Source organism: Hyperolius riggenbachi, chromosome 4 (genome assembly GCF_040937935.1).
Source record: "Hyperolius riggenbachi isolate aHypRig1 chromosome 4, aHypRig1.pri, whole genome shotgun sequence".
Classification (NCBI taxonomy): domain Eukaryota; kingdom Metazoa; phylum Chordata; class Amphibia; order Anura; family Hyperoliidae; genus Hyperolius; species Hyperolius riggenbachi.
In genome coordinates this window covers 493,790,334-493,812,113 of record NC_090649.1, presented here as the reverse complement: position 1 = coordinate 493,812,113, position 21,780 = coordinate 493,790,334, and the positions used below count along the sequence as shown (strand labels likewise).

At 48.1% G+C, this 21,780-nt stretch overlaps 1 protein-coding gene across 1 annotated transcript in view; it reads right to left on the bottom strand.

Moving 5' to 3' along the window:
- MSH6 (mutS homolog 6) overlaps positions 1-20,508 on the bottom strand; it is a 43,131-nt gene extending 22,623 nt beyond the window's left edge. The window contains exons 1-4 of the mRNA XM_068233052.1: positions 20,245-20,508; positions 12,076-12,275; positions 7,885-8,048; positions 4,453-6,982 (exon numbers count right to left, since the gene is read on the bottom strand). Coding sequence (XP_068089153.1) covers positions 4,453-6,982; positions 7,885-8,048; positions 12,076-12,275; positions 20,245-20,438 — 3,088 coding nt within the window. The 5' untranslated portion in view covers positions 20,439-20,508. The remainder of the gene's footprint in view (positions 1-4,452; positions 6,983-7,884; positions 8,049-12,075; positions 12,276-20,244) is intronic.
- Positions 20,509-21,780: the final 1,272 nt, after the last annotated feature.

Genomic DNA, 21,780 nt, shown 5'->3' with positions numbered 1-21,780 from the left:
AGAAGCAGAGAATCAGCAGGACTGCCCAGCAATGTGCATTGTTTAAGAGGAGATAACTATGTCAACTTCCATATCCCTCTCAATTCAGATGTGCTTTAAACTGTTCCAAGATTTTCTGCTGGCTCCTGAATTCCTTATTAAATAGGTCTACGTGTCCGTCGAGTGTGTGAGATGCAATTAACACTGGACAGGCACTGGCTATTTCTTAGCATTTCTAGTTTCATTTACAGAAATAATGGGAGGAGGAAATCATTTTGGCAGAGCCTCAGCTCTGAGAATCAGGCACAGAATTATGGTTAAAGTGATCCTTAAAGAGAGACTGAAGCGAATCTCAAGCCAATTTTATAACTTTTATTAATGTAAAGCACTATAAGCCCTGCTAAACAACCGCATCCCCGTGGCAAAACGAGGGCTCTATACCCCCCAAATCCCGTCTGCTGAGTCCGGGAAGCGCTTCTGCAGAGGCAGAGCTTATGGCTGTAGCTCTTCCTCTCGCCGCCTCTCACAATCTGCCTTCACAGAGGGGCGGGGGAGAGGCGGAGATCCGTGCAGCGATTGACACGCATGGAGGCAGAGCTGCAACTGAAATCTCTGCCTCCCTGGGCAGCAAAATGCACAACGAAGAAAGTCGTGGATTTTGAAGAGGGGAATCGGGGGGGGGGGGGGGGGGGGGTATAAACCCCTCATTTTGCCGCGGGGATGCGGCGGTTTAGCAAGGTTTATACTGCTCAACTTTAAAAAAAAGTGGAGTTAAGACTCGTTTCAGAGTCTCTAAAGGAATCATCAGGCGATTTTACAAAAATCTGCTTTATTCACCTGGGGCTTTCTCCAGCCGACTGTCCAACGCTGTCACCTCCGCTGCCCCACTGTCTCCGCACGGTGCAGAGGACAATCGCGAGGTCGCCCTTACTGCGCCTGAGTAAAGCACCGATGTCATTCAAGCCCACGTTGTCCGCGGCTTACTGTGCAGGCACAGTAGAGGGCATCTGACGAGACCCCGTGCGGGGAGCCCGGGATGGCGGCGGAGAGCAGAGCGGTCAGCGCGGGACAGTCGGCTGCAAAGGGCTGGAGAAAGCCCCAGGTAAGTAAAGCAGATTTTTGTAAAATTGCCTGATTAGTCCTTTAACTGAAAAACTTTACTGAGTATCACTTATCTGGGGCTTCGACCAGCACCACAGCAGTCCTGTGCCCAAAGAGTGCCAAACAGATCCACCGTTCCCCCGCCATGGCTTACTTTCGTTTTCGGTCGGCAGTCCACTGCACCTGCGCGGCCCTTGCCAAGCCTATCCTCATAAGCATTCACAGCAGCGAAGGCGTCCTACTGAGGCGTAGTAAAAGGTTCTCAGCCGGCAGAAACGAAACCAAGCCACGGCAGGGGAACAGAGGATCGGTTCGGTACGCAGCAGGCACAGGACGGCCGACGGTGGGGGGGGGGGGGAGGCTGGACGAAGGATAACTTTAAAGAGAATCTGTAACGTCAAAACATCCCCTGGGGGGTACTCACCTAGGGTGGGGGAAGTCTCCGGATCCTAATGAAGCTTCCCACGCCGTCCTCCGACCCACGGGGGTCTCGCTGCAGCCCTCCGTACAGCGGTGACGTAATATTTACCTTCCTGGCTCCTGCGCAGGCGCTCTGACGGCTCCGAAGTAGGCGGAAATACCCGATCGCCGTCGGGTCTGCTCTACTGCGCAGGCGCAAGTCTCCGGCACCTGCGCAGTAGAGCGGACCCGACGGAGATCGGGTATTTCCGTCTATTTCCGAGCCTAAAGCAGCCACAGCGCCCCCGCTGGAGCCTGCAAAGGTAAATATTGAATTGACGGTCAGGTCTGTCGCTGGCTGTTCGGAGGGCTGCAGCGAGATCCCCGTGGGACAGAGGACGGCGTGGGAAGCCTCATTAGGATCCGGAGGCTTCCCCCACCCGAGGTGAGTACCCCCCAGGGGATATTTTTTGATGTTAGTGTCTCTAAAGTTAAACCATAATACTAGTTACTACTGAAATAAAAGTTATGCTGCCACCTCGTGGCTGAAAATCATGCAGCTTTCAGCTTTGAACTACTTTGTTCTGTTGCCATCTAGTGGCTGAAATGTAAATTTTACCGTAAATGTAAGATATAAAAAGGGAAAAGCCCACAATAGTGCATATTCAAGAAAGTTTAAGGCGGAGTAATTACATACAAGTGTAGGTTACCCGCCGGCAACCAATTAATAAGCAGAAGGGGGAACTTGGAACCGCCCCCTTTGGGTATATTAAGATGCCGCTCTCTGTATACAGAATAAAATTGGGGGGAAAAAAAAACCCTCCACCCTAGGTGGATTTGGCAATCGTAGCGAAGGCACATAGGCGACAATCAAGATAAAACAATATTAAAATGAATTAAAAAAAGCGGGGAAGTGGTACTCACCTTCCCGTAGAAGATTCAACACAAAGTTGGCAACAAAAATAACCTAATACAGTAGTGTACTCCAAAAATGTAATTTGATGCGTTTTGCGGGACTCAGCCCACTTCATCAGGCAATAGAACAGGAGAAGCTGGGGGTACAAACAAACTATGATTTTATGCAAATTCATCATGCATATCATTAATTAAATCGAATGTAAATGAGAGCATCTATACCAACTGGCTATTCCACTTAAACACTAAAGCGTGTGCATGCGTGCGTGCGCGTGCTGCTCTTGTGCAATTGCCTGATGAAGTGGGCTGTGCCCCACGAAAACCACCACATTTTTGGAGTACACCATTAAAGATTTTTATTGTCAATTTCATATTGAATCCTCTATGGGGAGGCAAGTACTACTTTCCCTGTTTTTTAATTTTAATATTGTTTTAATGTTCTTTAATGTAACTAGGAATAGTCCCTGAAGTTTTAGTTTTGGGAGTACTGTATAATCCCACTTTAAAGGGAACCAGAGAGGTTGGGGGGAAGCTTTAATACATACCTGGGGCTTCCTCCAGCCCCATAGGCACGGATCGCTCCCACGCCGCCGTCCTCTGCTGCCTGGATCCGCCGGTACCGGGTCCCGTCATTGCCGCTAGTCGGCCAGTCGGCCGGCGGACGCGGCCGATTCGCCGCATCACACGGAGCTCCTTCTATACAAGTACGCATGTGGCTGCCTGCTGTGCAGCCGCATGCGTACATGTATGGAGGGAGCCCCTGTGATGCGGACAATTGGCCGCGTCCGCCGGAAGTGACGGGCCCGGTAACGGCGGTTCCAGGAAGCGGAGGATGGCGGCGTGGGAGCGATCCAGGCTTATGGGGCTGGAAGAAGCCCCCGGTATGTATAAAAGCTTGTTCTTTTTTTTTCAGCCCGTTCCTCTCTGGTTCCCTTTAAGGACAAAGTGTAAATTGGATCAGTTGTTACTCCGTAAATTTGGTCAGTGTAAGGGCATCTTAATAGGTTGTCCACAATTTACTGTGATCACTGCTCAGCTGCTCGCAGGTCAGGACATTCTTGAAGACAGGAAAAGGAGCAGGAGGTGGAACAGACATATCTGCAGCCTCCAGCCTGATCACTCCCCTCAGCGCCGTCCTCCGGCTCCTGGATCAGTCTTGCTCAACCAGGGTTCCTTGTGTACTCTGCAGGGGGTTCCTTGGCATTTTTCCCCATCATTTGGGGGGGAGGGGGGGAGTAGAATAGAGCTCATTATAATAGGAGTATCAGAATAATAATGAGCACATTAATAAAAAGCACTAGAATAAGGAGACAGTATAATGAGTGGCAGTGTAATAGGGGGTAGGGAAATAAACAGCCACACCTACTTTTAAAGACCATGCCTCTAGCAAAACAAATGCAGGGGTTCCTCGAGATCCCAAAATATTTGCAGGGCCAGGGCTGTGGAGTCGGTACAAAAATCTTCCGACTCCAACTCAGACTCAGTTTATGAAACCACCGACTCCGGGTACCCAAAATGGCTCCGACTCCAACTCCTTAGTCTCTTACCAGGGCGGTGGATTTTGTACGAAAATCATCCGACATTTATCACCGACTCCAACTCCGGGTACCCAAAATTGCTCCGACTCCCGACTCCACAGCCCTGGTTCCTTGAGATCCAAAAATTTGTAGGGTTCCTTCAAGTTAAAGGTTGAGAAAGGCTGTCCTGTATCTTCTGTAAATGCTCCAGATATCTTCGGCCAGTCGGGGCTTAGTGCGCATGCGCAGTGCAGCCGAGTGCGCTCCCCGTCTCGCTCCCGAGGCCAGGAGAGGATTGTACAGGCGACGGGAGAGAGAGCCCACAAGGCTGCGCATGCACTGAACGCCCCGACTAGCCGAAGATACCGGGAGGATATATATGGAAGATCCAAGAGGTGGAGGATGGCAGCAAGGGAGCGATCAGGCCAAAGAAGGGTGGAGGAGGCCCCAGGTATCTATACATTTTTTACTTTTCATCTCAGGTTCCCTTTAACACTGCAAGTTATGTTTTTAGTGAGAAAGAAACGTGACCAAAACTTACCCAGTACAGCAAAGCATTCCACAGCTGTCTGCCATTCCTTGCAGTTCTTATCGAAGTTGTAAAACAACCTTCTCATGCAGTCTTTCAGCGCTGCATCTCTGCGGTCCTCTGCATTTACCAGGTCGGCAAATAGCTTTTCAATAGCTTTTGTCCAGTAGCGTTTGTAGCCCTTCTTGGTGGACTTCAGCTCATACTCTTCTGGTAGATTGCGTTCCGTAACACTCTCTGGTATTTCCATTTGATAGCGATTCTTGGCAGTCCCCCAATAAACAATGTTTTTACATCCAAGTCGCTTGCGTTGCTTCTCTAAGTAGTCCGTTAGATTTTGTTCTCCTGCTTTGATATCTCTCAAGGCTTCATCGTAATCTGGGTCGAAGCCAGCTTTTGGGGTGATCACACCTGTCTTTCTGGCCTTCTCATGGTCAAATGAGGTGTCCCACCTCTTCAGCTCAGAGGACAAGTCCGGGAATCGGCCTTTAGGATGCTTATCTTTGAGGGACACAACCTGCTTGAGAATGTTTGACTTGAACTCGTCAACAGCGTCTTCCATTATCATAACCACATCACGCATCACCTTAAAACCTTCAAGGGTGGAGAGGAAGTCAGCTATTTTCTTCTTACTGTAACTCGTCTCCTCGTACATCACGGCTCTGCTGTCTGGGTGGTTCTGGCTTTTGAGTGGAGAGCCAATGCTGTGGATTTTACTGAGGAGCCTCTCCAGGTCGGGAAGTTTTTTCAGGAGCTCCCCAACTTCAGACATCTTACCCGGGATGGCCATGAGATCTTCCACTGCGTCGAGGCGGTCGTTGATCGAGAATGGGTTGCACAGTGGAGCACAAAGCCACTGCTTTAATAGGCGTTTTCCAAAGGGAGTGAAGCAAGTGTCTAGTTTTTCCAGTAGTGTTCCCTCAGTAGAACCGTTTGTCCCGTTCTGAAGAATTTCTAGGTTGGTTAGCGTTACTCCATCAAGAACCATACGCTGACTGGTTTTAGCGAAGAAACTGCTGAAGCTCTGGGCTCTTTCAATGTCCGTGTCCACAGGTATGTACTCCTCAAAGTTGCCCATGGAAAGCAACTCCTGATCGATAAGACATTTTTTCATGTAACAGACACAAGCGCCAAGAGCAGAAAGAGCCAGCTCGCTCTTGTCGTCGGGACTGAGACCCAAGGAGTCGCTGTCTGAAGTCATGTTTTTAATAACAGGAGGTAAAGTGGTATTCTCATGACCTTTACCATCCTTTGCAAAATAACCTTCTTCAGCTAAGATCTTTAGTGTTTTAGTGGCATCCCAAAACTGAGAGTTAGGTTGCAACCCCTCTTGAATTGAAGTGGACAAACAGCTTTTGAGAACTTTCTTTGAGTCGGAGGAAGGGTTACCCTTCTCGAAGAGTATCTGAACTGGAGGAAAGTGAGCTACTAAAGTTCTGAACCGTGAACAATGTCGGTCATCGTGAAACTGACCAACGTGGAACTTTCCCACCGATGTGTCCACGAAGCAGACGCCGTATGTTCTGTGCTGACCAGGGGAATCGTTTAGTTTCTCCTTGAAGCTCAGAAGGTACTTACTGTGGCTTTCTGAGGGATTTCCATCCAAGACGCTGTAGGTTTGTGTTCCTTTAGTGATAATTCTGCAAATTTCTCGCCTCACTACCCTATCGAATTTGGTGGGGTGAGACATGGACTTGCAACGTGCTTCCATCATCTCTGGCGTTTCGGTCTGCTCCACCCTAGCTACTTTGTAGCCTTTCTGGACCAGAACGTCAGAGAATCGTCCAAATGCAATCTCTGGAAACCCAGAGTGGGCCCAGACGCCTTTCATGAACGTAAGACCCAATTCATTCACACCGATGACTGCATCCATGTGGTACAATTCATAGAACTTCCCAACCTTGTAGAATATGACCGTGTCAAAATTCTGAGATTTAAGCTGCCACCACTTCCTCATTCCCGGGGTGCATCTATTGAGGAAATCATCCGGAACATACAGTGTTGTTGGATCATAATTGTCATCAGAATGCTTTCTGCGATTGGCATCTTTTCTGCGTCCATCATGTAGCCACTCAAACTTCTCGTGATCCCACACCGTAACGGCTCCCCCACCTCCAGCGCTTGGCTGAGAGTCGAAGGACTCTGGGGCTGAAAATGATGAAAGCTTTAGCTTGGCCTCTGCAGATACATTGCTGGCTCTCTTTGGCGTTTCTGAAATCTCGCTTTTCAGATTCTTTTTTGCGGGTGGAGCCTTTGAAGTAGTTACTCGCTTTCGCTTGACAGGGACTTTGACGGGACTGTCTTCTTCTGTATCCTCTGGTGAAGACACTGCATCTTCATCTACTCCACTGCTTGCCTCATCGCTGCTCCCACAATCCTTTGCATCAGGCTTGAATTCCTCGTCAGAACATTCATCTTCACTGTCTGACGCAACCACGATCCTCCTCCTCTTGGGCTTCCCATTAGTTGCGTTTTGACGAGCTGGTCTGTCTGATTTCCTGTCTGGAACATCTTCATCGCTAACTGTGGAACTTTCATCAACCTAATAAAAAATGGAAAAACAAAAGGCCCTTATTTATGCTGCATTTCTAGTGACACATGCAAGTACTAGAAACAAAATAATCAAATGAGGTTAAGAAAAGTCCAGAACAAAAATTACCATGGCCCATATGCAAATATTTTTTTCATCCGAGTTATCGCCTAGGAAATAATTAATTTTCATATTTTTTTTAAAAATTTTTTACAATTGAAATAAGTACCCAAAACTTGGTGAAAAAGTACTATCACATTTATTTTGAGAATGTTCTTGTTTGCTGGTGGTTTAAAAAGGCATATTAATAATATAATATGCCTTATAACCTAAGAGAGAACTCAGGAGAAAGTGAATTTCATATGGGCCCCGGTCTCCTACTTCTACAGGCCAGCCATGGCTGCCTGGATCCTCCTGATCTTTCATGCATCAGTAGGGTCTGAATCACACACATGAAACAAGCATGCATAAAATGCAGTCAGACTTTAAACATGTGGTCTGCATGCTTGTTCAGGGGCTATGGCTAAAAGTAATAGAAGCAGAAGATCATCAGAATAGCCAGGCAACTAATATTTTTTAAAGGAAATAATTATGGCATCCGCCATATACCTCACACACTAAAGTGCGACTTGTGACAGTAACAAGGACACTAAACTATTATGGCTTGTTTAATATAACAATTTGGTGTTCTGTGTGCTGTGCTATAGTGAGAAGTAACAGAATCTACAATGGATACAATACATTCCAATGAATAGAGAAGTCACCCAGCACACATTTTCTATCAGACTGCTCAGAATGGAAATGAGCACAGAGTGTAAATGATCTATATACAGGCAGCACATCTGTGGTACACGGCTGGTGGGAGGAAGCGGCAGCACACATCTGGGTCATCTCTGTCACATGCACCTCTTTACCTCCATTTCCTCCTCAGAATCGGAGGGTTCTGTGCACACAGCCAGGGACAGCCTCTTCTCCTTCTCGCTTTTCACTGCATCATCTGCCATTTTCATTGCTTTAATTATTTCAGGTCTGGTACTGAAGAACGTTCCACCTTTTTGGGCCTCTGCTGCCGAGGAACCTGGAGTGACAGTGAGGATAAAAGTAAACAATGTTTACTAAATAAACTCTAGGAGTAGATATTGGCTATACAGCAGGGTGTTACTGCTACCTTTTATCCACAAACTGGGAATAATAAGCTGAGCGTTTGCATTAAGGTGGCCATACACTGGTCGATTTGCCATTAGATCGACCAGTTGACAGATCCCTATCTGATCGAATCTGATCAGAGAGGGATCGTATGGCTGCCTTAATTGCAAACAGATTGTGAATCGATTTCAGCCTGAAACCGATCACAATCTGTTGAGCTGCTCCTGCCGCCTGTGCCCCCCCCCCGTATACATTACCTGACGCTGGCTCCCGGGCGTCTTCTCCGCGCTGCACCGCACCGCTCTGTTCTTGCTCCATCCCGGCGCTTCCTATGTCACTGCAGTGACCAGGAAGTTCAAATAGAGCGCCCTCTATTTCAACTTCCTGGTCACTGGAGTGACACAGGAAGTATACCGTACACTGGGACATGCGGAAATGCGGTGCAGCGAGGAGAAGAGGACCCCGGAGCCAGCGTCAGGTAATGTATACATGCGTCGGATCGGGCCCGAATCGTACGCCGCAAGCGACGCGCTCCTACCGCCGGGCGATCGAGGGTAATTTCCCGCACGGCGCGATCGACGGACCGATCCGATTTCGGGAGGAAATCGGATCGGCGGGTGCGTTTTGCGCAAGCGATTGGCAGCAGATTCGATCCCAGGATCGAATCTGCTGTCGAAACTGACGTGAATCGGGCCAGTGTATGGCCACCTTTACTTTAGGCTTACTCAAGTCAATTATATGTAATTGAATTCTATAGAAAGTAAAGGTGGCCATCCACTGATAGATTTGCAACAGATTCGACCATCAGATAGATTTCTGTCAGATGCCTGTCAAGTCGAATCTGACAGGAATCTATGCGATGTGTGCCACACACTAGGAACAGATTTCCAATAGACCATTAGATACAATGCAACTCTATGGGCCATCGATCTGCTGCCAGCAATCCTGCCAGATAGGTCAAATTGATCGAAATTGGCTATAAATTGACCAACTTGATAGAATTGATTTCTGATTGATTCTATGGCTTAAAATCGACCAGTGTATGGGCCCCTTAATTCTGTCGTGGGAAAACCAAAGCATTCATGGAAAGGATTACTAATCAGAGGTTTTAAAGGATATTGAAAGAAAAGATACCAGGAAAAATGTTGTAGCCTGTATGCAATTTTCCATCAGATAGATGGGTCGATCGATAATTTCTAACAGATCCGATTTGATTTCCGATCACTTCTATACAAATTGGTCAGACTGAACCTGTCCGAAATGATCTATTGACCCATCTATCTGACAATAGATTGCATGGTGTATTCCCTGCATTAAACAAATCTGAGCCCAAACACAAAGACTTATACTTACCTGGGGCTTCCTCCAGTCCCCTGTAGTCCAGAGGGCTCCCTCAGTGTCCGCCTGGTCCCGCACATTCTCCCGCTGTCAGCCCCGGTAGCTTGGGGCTACTGCACATGTGCGGATCTAGCCGTGCAGCTCCCTGTGGCCAAGAGCATTCTTGTACCTGTGCAGATCGCACCCAGACATGGGAGTGCAAACAAGTAGGCACGAGCAATGCACATGCAGTAGTCCCTGATTGGCTCATTCGGGGACTTTATTGGAGCTGAGGATGGGAAAACGGACAGGACCAGAGGGACACCGAGGGTGACCACGGCCAACAGAGGGCTGGAGAAAGGCCCAGGTGAGTATAAATCCTTATTGGTCTGAGCTACGCTTGAAGTTAAACATTTAACAAAGTGATTATAAAATAGGTTTCAGGTATAATTGTACTACTGTACTTTTTAAGCTAGTCTAAACATACTGAGTAAAATCTTATTAATGAAGCCAGTTATAAAGCTTGACCACATAAACCTCTAGTTGTTTTTAGTGGTAACTCTTGGCTACCGTCGGCACCAGAAATCAAATGATTGCACTTCATCTCTTATAAGCTTGGACATTCATTCACATAAGTGTACAGGGGCCCTGTCAAAATCCGCAGGGTGTCTGAGATGAACCGCACTGGAGAATATTCAGTGGAGTGCTATTACAGTTCTGACATCTCCTGATCCTCCTTGCATAGGACACACTGCAGCTCATCTGTACATCAACTGAAGGTAATCCATCAACTAAGCAATCATGAAAGATCACATCATGAGGCAGTTATCCCACACGTGTGCACAATTTTAGTCAGTGCTAAAGAATTGTTCTTTAAAGAGTAACTGCATAAAATCAATTCACTAACAGGATATAAGCCAGACAAAGGCTGCAAGGCCGGAAGCTTGCTTATTTTTATTCATTTTTAGTTAGCCACTAAATGGTATCATCCTGGTTTAAAACTTCTTGCTTTTACTGATGGCTAACACGGTACAATACCCTACTGCTACTACTATTTTTATCTGATAAACAAGTAATAAGGATGCTAACCAGGCAATCCAAAGGTTAAAATCTCTATTACTTTCTTGTTGATAAATGATCATTCCCCAGTTTACCTGACTCTTATTTGGTACGTTGCTGCAAAAAGGAAGTTGCAGGGCATGCTGGGTTGTCCTTTTTTGCTTCTGTACATTAGTTAAGTCTGAGGGGAAATAAAGAAGCAAAAAAAGACAACCCAGCATGCCCTGCAACTTCCTTTTTGCAGCAACGTACCAAATAAGAGTCAGGTAAACTGGGGAATGTAACTTTTGGATTGCCTGGTTAGCATCCTTATTACTTGTTTACCAGATAAAAATAAAGGATTTTTGATTTTATGTCCGACAGTTACACTTCAATAAATCCAATACTAGCCAATTCATGGAACCCACTGCACAAAATTCAACTGAACTTGTAGCCGGCTTCCTGCATAATAAAATGATTACTGTATCCAGTTTCAACCATATACACGATTTTACTCAATATACAATTTTCTGTCAATGTACCATGCCCAAAGAAGCTCTCTACATCAATTCTTATCTCTTATATTCTGAGATTAAAAACCAGCATCCTGGCAGCCTGAAGAGCTCAGTAACTGATGAGGCTTGAAAGAGAAAATGAAAGTAAACCTATTAATGAGTTCAGAATAGTGGGGTTAACCTACTGGAGCAAATTTTGATTATAATTTAAAGCGGACCCAAACCAAACATTTTTTTAATTCAAAATATTTAGTTGCAGCACTCTGACACATGCAAATATAACTAAACACTCCTTCAAGCCTATGAGCATCTCAGTGCATGCTTTTCACCCTCCTCTTTGCATAACTAGGGTTATACAGGTGGCAGCCACTAGCAATTCCTCCTTTGCTGGACACTATCTTCTCCACCAGTTTGCCGGATTCTGTCCCAGCAATATGAAAGGCAGGGAGGGGTTTCTCCAATAAATGTAAAATATTTTATATTTGTCATCATGCAGCTGAAAAAAGGCTGCTATTTATTATTATAATTTAGAAAATAGATTTTATTTTTGAAATCTTGTATTTTTAGTTTGGGTCCACTTTAAAGGGAACCCGAAGTGAGAATCATACGGTGGATGCAATATTCAGTTCCTTTTAAACAATACCAGTTGCCTGGCAGTCCTGCTAATCTCTTTGGCTGCAGTAGTGTCTGAATAACTCCAGAAACAAGCATACAGCTAATCCAGTCTGACTTCAGTCAGAGCACCTGATCTGCATGCTTGTTGAGTGGCTGTAGCTAAAAGTATTAGAGACAGAGGACCAGCAGGAAAGCCATGCAATCTGCATTGTTTAAAATGAAAAACAGGTCGGCTTCCATATAACAAACCACCAAACAACAAAACTAATTTGGCTGCTAGCAAAAGCTGTAAGACAAATTACATCTTTCCCCCACTATCCACGGTGGCCTGAAGGGGAAATAGTAACTAACGCCACTAGGACAGGAACAGGGTGAGCCGTCTATCGGCTTAACCCTGCGCCAAAACCATAGGTATGCTGCTTTAAGCTCTCCAGCCCTAGAAAGCCTTGGTCAATCAAAACAAACGATTGTTACCAGTGTAGCTCTTCATATATTTGGCCCCTATCCATCCTCTGGTTGGCGGCTCATCAAAGAACTGCACATGGATATGGAGATTCTTGCCCTTCCCTCTGAAGTACGTATCCTCCTTGGGGTGGTTGTAGACTAAAGATGGCCACCATGGATGCCCTGGCATCTTGGCCCAAACAAGGTCACCAGGTGAGAATTCGCAAACACTGAAAGAGGAAACAAATGGGCATAAGTCTACAAAATTAAAGAAAAAAGATACAAGACACTCACGGATAAGCTGACCCAGCCTTCCCCATTCAGACTGCAGTGAGCCTGGAGGTCTAGGAGGAGAGTTACAAAGCTGCAATATTCAAGCTAGAGGGAGTAGAAGTAGCTATGCATTTGGGCACACTTCCCAACGCACACCCTGCATTATGAAAGCTGCACATAGGTATATCACCGGTGGACAATCTTGACTCCTCTGCCGAATGTTGTCCAGGAGTCGGACCCTCCACAGAAACGAACACTACTGCACTTTTTGAACTGGAACACCTTGGCCAGCGCTGCCAGATGCTTAAAGTGGACCCAAATTAAAAATACAAGATTTCAGAAATAAAATCTATTTTCTAACTTATAATAAATAGCAGCCTTTTTTCAGCTGCATGACGACAAAAAAAATATTTTACATTTATTGGAGGAACCCCTCCCTTCCTTTCATTTTGCCGGGACAGAATCTGGCAGATTGGTGGAGGAGATAAACAAAACACAGGCTGCCACTGATGATGTCACAGGGGAGGTGATCTCAGCTTGTGTGATATTTCACATAGACGACGCCTCTGTGAGGGAGGGTAGCTGATAAACACACCCATGATCTAAAACCTCCTACTAAGCTCAGAAGTAATGGCTGCCACCTGTATAACCCTAGTTATGAATAGAGAAGGGTGAAAAGCATGCACTGAAATGCTCATAGGCTTGTAGGAGTGTTAATTTATCTTTCTGTGTCAGAGTGGTGCAACTAAATATTGTGAAATTAAAAAAAAAAAAAAAGTTTGGTTTGGGTCTGCTTTAATGGGGCTTCTAGCAGAAGATATAGGTGGTGGAGGAGGACAAGAAAGGACTGATTAGCCTGAAGGGGGCTGGAGGAAGCTATCTATCTATCTATCTATTTTTTTTTCCCCCCTGCTTTCAGGTTTTCTTCAAACTTGATGCCAGCTTGAGTCAGGACTTCACCTCAAAAATGCACTGCAGCAAATAAGGTTACAAGCTCAGGCAGCCTCCACTAGGTCAGCACAAGGTTGAGGTGAGCCAGCGATAAAGTCCATAGGGAAGTTCTGTTAATCTGATTGGGTGGGACAGCACCCTCTTGAACAGTTAGGTTGTAGTAATACACCCACACTGTATGGCCAATTAGAATGCTTCACGATGTAGACATTGCTGTGATTGGAGAACTGTTCCCTATGGAATCTCATGCTCGGTCACCTCAAACATACTAGCTCAGTGATCAGAAAACATGGCTCTCCAGCTGTTAAGGAACTACAATTCCCACAATGCATTGCGGGAGTCGAACAGCCACTGTCATGATTCATAAAGGCAAATGCATTGTGGGACTTGTAGTTCCTTAACAGCTGGAGGGCCAAGTTTGCAGATCACTGTACTAGCTCCAGCAGGAAGTTTACCATCCTTCCACTCAGGATCTGAGAACACACATCCATGATGCAGCAGCTGTGGGACAAGTCACTGTCACTCCATTCGCTACTTCACATAACACCCACATGCCTGCCAGTGACCAGGTCATCTCTGCAGCAAAGAGCAGTCACACAGGGATTACACCTGCTGGGCTGCTTCATTCACCCCATATAATCTGATAATGCACAAATCACTTAAAGCGATTTGTGAGATCCTTCCCTAAAGAGAGGGAAGCCTCCTATTGAGGATTCCCTCGGTGCTCTGATGTTCCCATCTCTGCCCCCCGGAAAGCATTGTCATTAATCACATTGAGGCTGCACAGCGCCTCTTCCTTCAGCGTGGCCGGGCAAGCTCGCCCACGCATGCGCAGTGATCTGTGGACTCCGTGCTACTGCGCGGCCTCGCTCGTAACAGGGGAGGAGGGGACCAGTGACGTGGGACATCGGACCACTGAGGGAAGCCTCAATAGGATCCTGAAGCTTCCTCCTCTTCAGGTTAATATCTTATTTTGAAGTTAATCTCTTATTTTGAACCTGAGCTTTAAAGCAGACCCAAACCAAACATTTTTTTAATTCAAAATATTTAGTTGCACCACTCTGACACATACAAAGATAAACAAACACTCCTTCAAGCCTATGAGCATTTCAGTGCATCCTTTTCACCCTTCTCTATTCATAACTAGGGTTATACAGTTGGCAGCCATTACTTCTGAGCTTAGTAGGAGGTTCCAGATCATGGGGATGTTTGTCATCAGCTACCCTCCCTCACAGAGGTGTCATCTATGTGAAATCTCACACAAGCTGAGATCACCTCCCCTGTGACATCATCAGTAGCAGCCTGTGTTTTGTTTTTTTATCTCCTCCACCAGTGTGCCGGATTCTGTCCCGGCAATATGGAAGGAAGGGAGGGGTTCCTCCAATAAATGTAAAATATTTTATATTTGTCATCATGCAGCTGAAAAAAGGCTATTTATTATTATAATTTAGAAAATAGACTTTATTTCTGAAATCTTGTATTTTTAATTTGCGTCCACTTTAAGGGTAGGAACACACTAGGCAGAATTGCATGTGCATTTTCCACTACGTGCTATGGAAAAGCTTATGTGATTTTGCCTAGTGTGTTCCTAGCCTAAAGTCAAAGCAGCTCTCTTTTGAATATTACTTCTTGAAGCCAGCTTTGTAAAGGAGACCATGGATCCCAGGACCACTGATGTCTCAGCACACTATTTTTTTTTATTTATTTTTTTAAATACAGAAACTGGGTTAACATTTGTGATCTTCTCTTCCAAACATTTAGGGGAAGTATAGCTATCTATAGCATAGCTGATAACATTGATTCAGAATGAATGAATCTGCCTCTGATTACTGTATTATTTATACTTTTTCATGCAAAAACATAGAGACAGCTTGAAAGAGAAACCGTAACCAAGAATTGAACTTCCTCCCAATCAGAAGCTGATACCCCCTTTCCCATGAGAAATCTTTTCCTTTTCTCCAATTGCTCATTAGGGGGTGCTGTATGGCTGATATTGTGGTGAAACCCCTTCCACAAATGTTAACGCCTCACAGCACTGAGGTACTGACATCACAGTGTGGGAGACTTGATGCATTGTAAGAACTCCCAACAAGGGACCTAACCTATATGTACAAAATAAGTGACGTAAGGAGTCACTGGTCAATCAGCTGGATTGTAGTCTTGTAAACCAGTGATCAACAGCAGTGTTCTCCCCAGGCTCTTTTAGCCGGGTGCTCCACCCGGCTAGATTTGGTGACCACCCGGCTGTCATCGGCTCACCTCTTCACCTCCTCCTATGCTGTAAGCACAGTTGCCCTGCATTTTCATCTCGCCCCACCCGGCTACTTTTTCATGCCACCCGGCTGGAAAAAAATTCTGGGGAGAACACTGAACAGGTCTCCAAATAACATATATACAAGGATGGGGAGAGACTTGACACAAGTATCATAACTGTCAGTCTCACTTTAGAACTCACACACATATATATATGCAAGAAAGAAATAAAAGTACGTTGCTGTAAGGTGAGAGGTCTTTGCTGATCCCCCCCCCCCCCCAGTGCTACAGGATACTGGGGTGTAGCTAGTCCCACCACGGCAGATTACTGTTATAGTAGGAGTATGGTAACATAACTGTGGTGGAAGCTAAGTGTGAGACTGCACTTGTGTCAAGTCTCTCCCCATCCTTGTATATATGTTATTTGGAGACCTGTTGATCACTGGTTTACAAGACTACAATCCAGCTGATTGACCAGTGACTCCTTACGTCACTTATTTTGTACATATAGGTTAGGTCCCTTGTTGGTGAACAAATATTACCTGTACGCCCATTCGGTTTATTAATGCATTGTAAGAAATAACAGCTGTTTACAACTGACAAAAACAGCAAGCAGCATCTCCTTCCACTGACATCACCTGCCAGCAGTAAAAATGTCACCATGTGATAAATGTCAGAATGTAAATCAGCGAGATGAAATATTTTACACCGGGCAAACACTGACTAAATCATTTATACATAATTATTGTAAAAATTAAGCACTTTATTACATTATTTTCACTGGAGTTCCTCTTTAACAGACAAGGTTAGTGATTCACAACTACAAGCCAACTTTGTTGTAATGATTGTTCCTGCACCAGGGAACCCACCATTCATTCTCACACCTCCCCTTCCCAAAAAGTAGAACAGGCTACCGGTATTTGGTAAACAGCAGCGCAGCATGTTAACAGACACTGTGCCGCATAAAAAGATCACTAAGGTGTGTGAACAGTTAGTAAGGTGTGTGTAAACGCTGTGACACATGTGCAGTCGCTACGGCGTGTAAAGGGTCACTGTGACACATGTACAGTCGCTATGGCGTGTAAACGGTCACTGTGACACATGTGCAGTCGCTACGGCGTGTAAACGGTCACTGTGGCACATGTGCAGTCGCTATGGCGTGTAAACGGTCACTGTGGCACATGTGCAGTCGCTACGCCGTGTGAACAGTCACTGCGGCACATGTGCAGTCGCTATGGCGTGTGAACGGTCACTGTGGCACATGTGCAGTCGCTATGGCGTGTGAACGGTCACTGTGGCACATGTGCAGTCGCTATGGCGTGTAAACGGACACTGTGGCACATGTGCAGTCGCTACGCCGTGTGAACAGTCACTGTGGCACATGTGCAGTCGCTATGGCGTGTGAACGGTCACTGTGGCACATGTGCAGTCGCTATGGCGTGTGAACGGTCACTGTGGCACATGTGCAGTCGCTATGGTGTGTGAACGGTCACTGTGGCACATGTGCAGTCGCTACGACGTGTGAACGGTCACTGTGGCACATGTGCAGTCGCTGCGACGTGTGAACGGTCACTGTGGCACATGTGCAGTCGCTATGGCATGTGAACGGTCACTACGGCACATGTGCAGTCGCTACGGGGTGTGAACGGTCACTGTGGCACATGTGCAGTCGCTACGGCGTGTGAACGGTCACTGTGGCACATGTGCAGTCGCTACGACGTGTGAACGGTCACTGTGGCACATGTGCAGTCGCTACGGCGTGTGAACGGTCACTGTAGCACATGTGCAGTCGCTATGGCGTGTGAACGGTCACTATGGCACATGTGCAGTCGCTATGGCGTGTGAACGGTCACTGTGACACATGTACAGTCGCTACGGCGTGTGAACGGTCACTGTGGCACATGTGCAGTCGCTATGGCGTGTGAATGGTCACTGTGGCACATGTGCAGTCGCTATGGCGTGTGAATGGTCACTGTGGCACATGTGCAGTCGCTACGGCGTGTAAAGGGTCACTGTGACACATGTACAGTCGCTATGGCGTGTAAACGGTCACTGTGACACATGTGCAGTCGCTACGGCGTGTAAACGGTCACTGTGGCACATGTGCAGTCGCTATGGCGTGTAAACGGTCACTGTGGCACATGTGCAGTCGCTACGCCGTGTGAACAGTCACTGTGGCACATGTGCAGTCGCTATGGCGTGTGAACGGTCACTGTGGCACATGTGCAGTCGCTATGGCGTGTGAACGGTCACTGTGGCACATGTGCAGTCGCTATGGCGTGTAAACGGTCACTGTGGCACATGTGCAGTCGCTACGCCGTGTGAACAGTCACTGTGGCACATGTGCAGTCGCTATGGCGTGTGAACGGTCACTGTGGCACATGTGCAGTCGCTATGGCGTGTGAACGGTCACTGTGGCACATGTGCAGTCGCTATGGTGTGTGAACGGTCACTGTGGCACATGTGCAGTCGCTACGACGTGTGAACGGTCACTGTGGCACATGTGCAGTCGCTACGACGTGTGAACGGTCACTGTGGCACATGTGCAGTCGCTATGGCATGTGAACGGTCACTACGGCACATGTGCAGTCGCTACGGCGTGTGAACGGTCACTGTGGCACATGTGCAGTCGCTACGGCGTGTGAACGGTCACTGTGGCACATGTGCAGTCGCTACGACGTGTGAACGGTCACTGTGGCACATGTGCAGTCGCTATGGCATGTGAACGGTCACTACGGCACATGTGCAGTCGCTACGGCGTGTGAACGGTCACTGTGGCACATGTGCAGTCGCTACGGCGTGTGAACGGTCACTGTGGCACATGTGCAGTCGCTACGACGTGTGAACGGTCACTGTGGCACATGTGCAGTCGCTATGGCGTGTGAACGGTCACTGTGACACATGTACAGTCGCTACGGCGTGTGAACGGTCACTGTGGCACATGTGCAGTCGCTATGGCGTGTGAACGGTCACTGTGGCACATGTGCAGTCGCTATGGCATGTGAACGGTCACTACGGCACATGTGCAGTCGCTACGGCGTGTGAACGGTCACTGTGGCACATGTGCAGTCGCTACGGCGTGTGAACGGTCACTGTGGCACATGTGCAGTCGCTACGACGTGTGAACGGTCACTGTGGCACATGTGCAGTCGCTACGGCGTGTGAACGGTCACTGTAGCACATGTGCAGTCGCTATGGCGTGTGAACGGTCACTATGGCACATGTGCAGTCGCTATGGCGTGTGAACGGTCACTGTGACACATGTACAGTCGCTACGGCGTGTGAACGGTCACTGTGGCACATGTGCAGTCGCTATGGCGTGTGAATGGTCACTGTGGCACATGTGCAGTCGCTATGGCGTGTGAATGGTCACTGTGGCACATGTGCAGTCGCTACGGCGTGTAAAGGGTCACTGTGACACATGTACAGTCGCTATGGCGTGTAAACGGTCACTGTGACACATGTGCAGTCGCTACGGCGTGTAAACGGTCACTGTGGCACATGTGCAGTCGCTATGGCGTGTAAACGGTCACTGTGGCACATGTGCAGTCGCTACGCCGTGTGAACAGTCACTGTGGCACATGTGCAGTCGCTATGGCGTGTGAACGGTCACTGTGGCACATGTGCAGTCGCTATGGCGTGTGAACGGTCACTGTGGCACATGTGCAGTCGCTATGGCGTGTAAACGGTCACTGTGGCACATGTGCAGTCGCTACGCCGTGTGAACAGTCACTGTGGCACATGTGCAGTCGCTATGGCGTGTGAACGGTCACTGTGGCACATGTGCAGTCGCTATGGCGTGTGAACGGTCACTGTGGCACATGTGCAGTCGCTATGGTGTGTGAACGGTCACTGTGGCACATGTGCAGTCGCTACGACGTGTGAACGGTCACTGTGGCACATGTGCAGTCGCTACGACGTGTGAACGGTCACTGTGGCACATGTGCAGTCGCTATGGCATGTGAACGGTCACTACGGCACATGTGCAGTCGCTACGGCGTGTGAACGGTCACTGTGGCACATGTGCAGTCGCTACGGCGTGTGAACGGTCACTGTGGCACATGTGCAGTCGCTACGACGTGTGAACGGTCACTGTGGCACATGTGCAGTCGCTATGGCATGTGAACGGTCACTACGGCACATGTGCAGTCGCTACGGCGTGTGAACGGTCACTGTGGCACATGTGCAGTCGCTACGGCGTGTGAACGGTCACTGTGGCACATGTGCAGTCGCTACGACGTGTGAACGGTCACTGTGGCACATGTGCAGTCGCTATGGCGTGTGAACGGTCACTGTGACACATGTACAGTCGCTACGGCGTGTGAACGGTCACTGTGGCACATGTGCAGTCGCTATGGCGTGTGAATGGTCACTGTGGCACATGTGCAGTCGCTATGGCGTGTGAATGGTCACTGTGGCGCATGTGCAGTCGCTACGGCGTGTGAACGGTCACTGTGGCACATGTGCAGTCGCTACGGCGTGCGAACGGTCACTGTGGCACATGTGCAGTCGCTACGGCGTGTGAACGGTCACTGTGGCACTTATGCGGTTGCTATGGGCAACTTTAGCACTTTCCTCCCTCTCTATCCCAGTCATAAGTCGCATTTTAGGATGAGTGGCAGCAGCAGTGGAACTACAACTCCCAGCATGCACACAGCGGAACAACAGCTCCCAGCATGCCCACAGCGGCACTAGAACTCCCAGCATGCCCAGCCCCGGTACCTCCTCGGGCCGGCCGCCTTCCCTCCATGCCTCGGGGTCCCCGCAGACTCTCCCGGGGAGGTGCTGGAGCTCTTCCCCCGCAGGGAGGGCACGTCGGCCTCGGTGGGGGAGCCGGAAGTGGCGCTCTTGCTCCGGCTGCTGGAGAGGGTCGGGGACTTGGTGAAGAAGCTGAACAGCGTGCTCTGCTTGGCCATGGCGGCTCCGCTCTGCCCGCTCCCCCCTCACACGGCACAGGCGGCGGGAAAACTCTCCACACGGCAAGCGCGCTGCGGACAGCCAATGAGGAGAGAGAGGGGCGGAGCAAGGCTGAGGGCTCAGCATGTGGCAGGTCAGCCAATGAGAAGAGAGAGGGGGCGGGGACAAATCAGAGAGCTCAGCATCTGGACGGTCAGCCAATGAGGAGAGAGAGGGGCGAAGCAAGGCTGAGGGCTCAGCATGTGCAAGGTTAGCCAATGAGGTGAGGGGGCGGGGACAAGCCTTCTGGCTGAGCACGTGGCCGGTCAGAGCGGTTGCTATGGTGAGCAGGCGGAGTTGTTATGCTGTAGATCTGGAGACTGGGCGTGGCAGTGTGGGAAAGGGGGCGTTGTTGGGGAATGTAAGAAAGGGAGGTGCTGTTATGAACATCCTGCCCAGAGATGGATTGAGTAGAGATGGGAAGTTCGGATCTTTTCAATGATCCGGATGATTCGAATCGGATCATTGAAGAGATCCGGATCTTTGATCCGAATCTCGGATCATTTTACTACCGGAAGCATTCGGGGGTGAAATGAACAGCAGGACAGGTCTGTGGACAGGAGAGGGGGAGGGGGGTGGACACACAGAGAAGGGGAGAAGATGGACAGAGGGCAGGGAGTGGACAGAGAAGGGAGGAGGGACGAGCAGAGAGCAGAAATGTTTGCACGTAATACCCACATGCTGAAGTCATACGCTTTACATATATTTCACCTATATGCTCATCTGTACACTTTGAAAGAAAAGGTCGCACAGTGAAAGAAAGCATTCCCAGAAGATGGGGCCCTGGGTGAGGTAGTACATTTGCAGCTCCTTGTGGTCAGTTTGGTGAGCAGAAGTGGAGAGAGGTCAGAGAAGGAGTAGGTGGGCCCTTTGACATCCACTAGGCCCCAGGCCCCTGCTAGGTTGCCAGGTAGATGAACTTGCTGTGATCCTGTCTGGAAACCAGGGCTGTGGAGTTGGTACAAAAATCATCGGATACCTCAGTTTATGGAAACCACAGACTCCGACTCCAGGTACCCAAAATTGCTCTGACTTCGGCTCCACAGCCCTGCTGGATACTTCATGTCCAACATGTGACTTCCTTAAAGGAGTTCTTTCGCGAAAAAAGTAGGCAGTTAAAAAATGTGACAGATGACAGGTTTTGGGCCAGTCCATCTTTTTAAGGGGGATTCTCAGGGCTTTCTTTGTTTTCAACAGCATTTCCTGAACAGCAGTTTAACTGCCAAAATAGCGAGATACCAGCCGGCCTCCCTAATCACTTGCACACTATTATGTCAGTTAGATTTTGCAACTGTTGTTCAG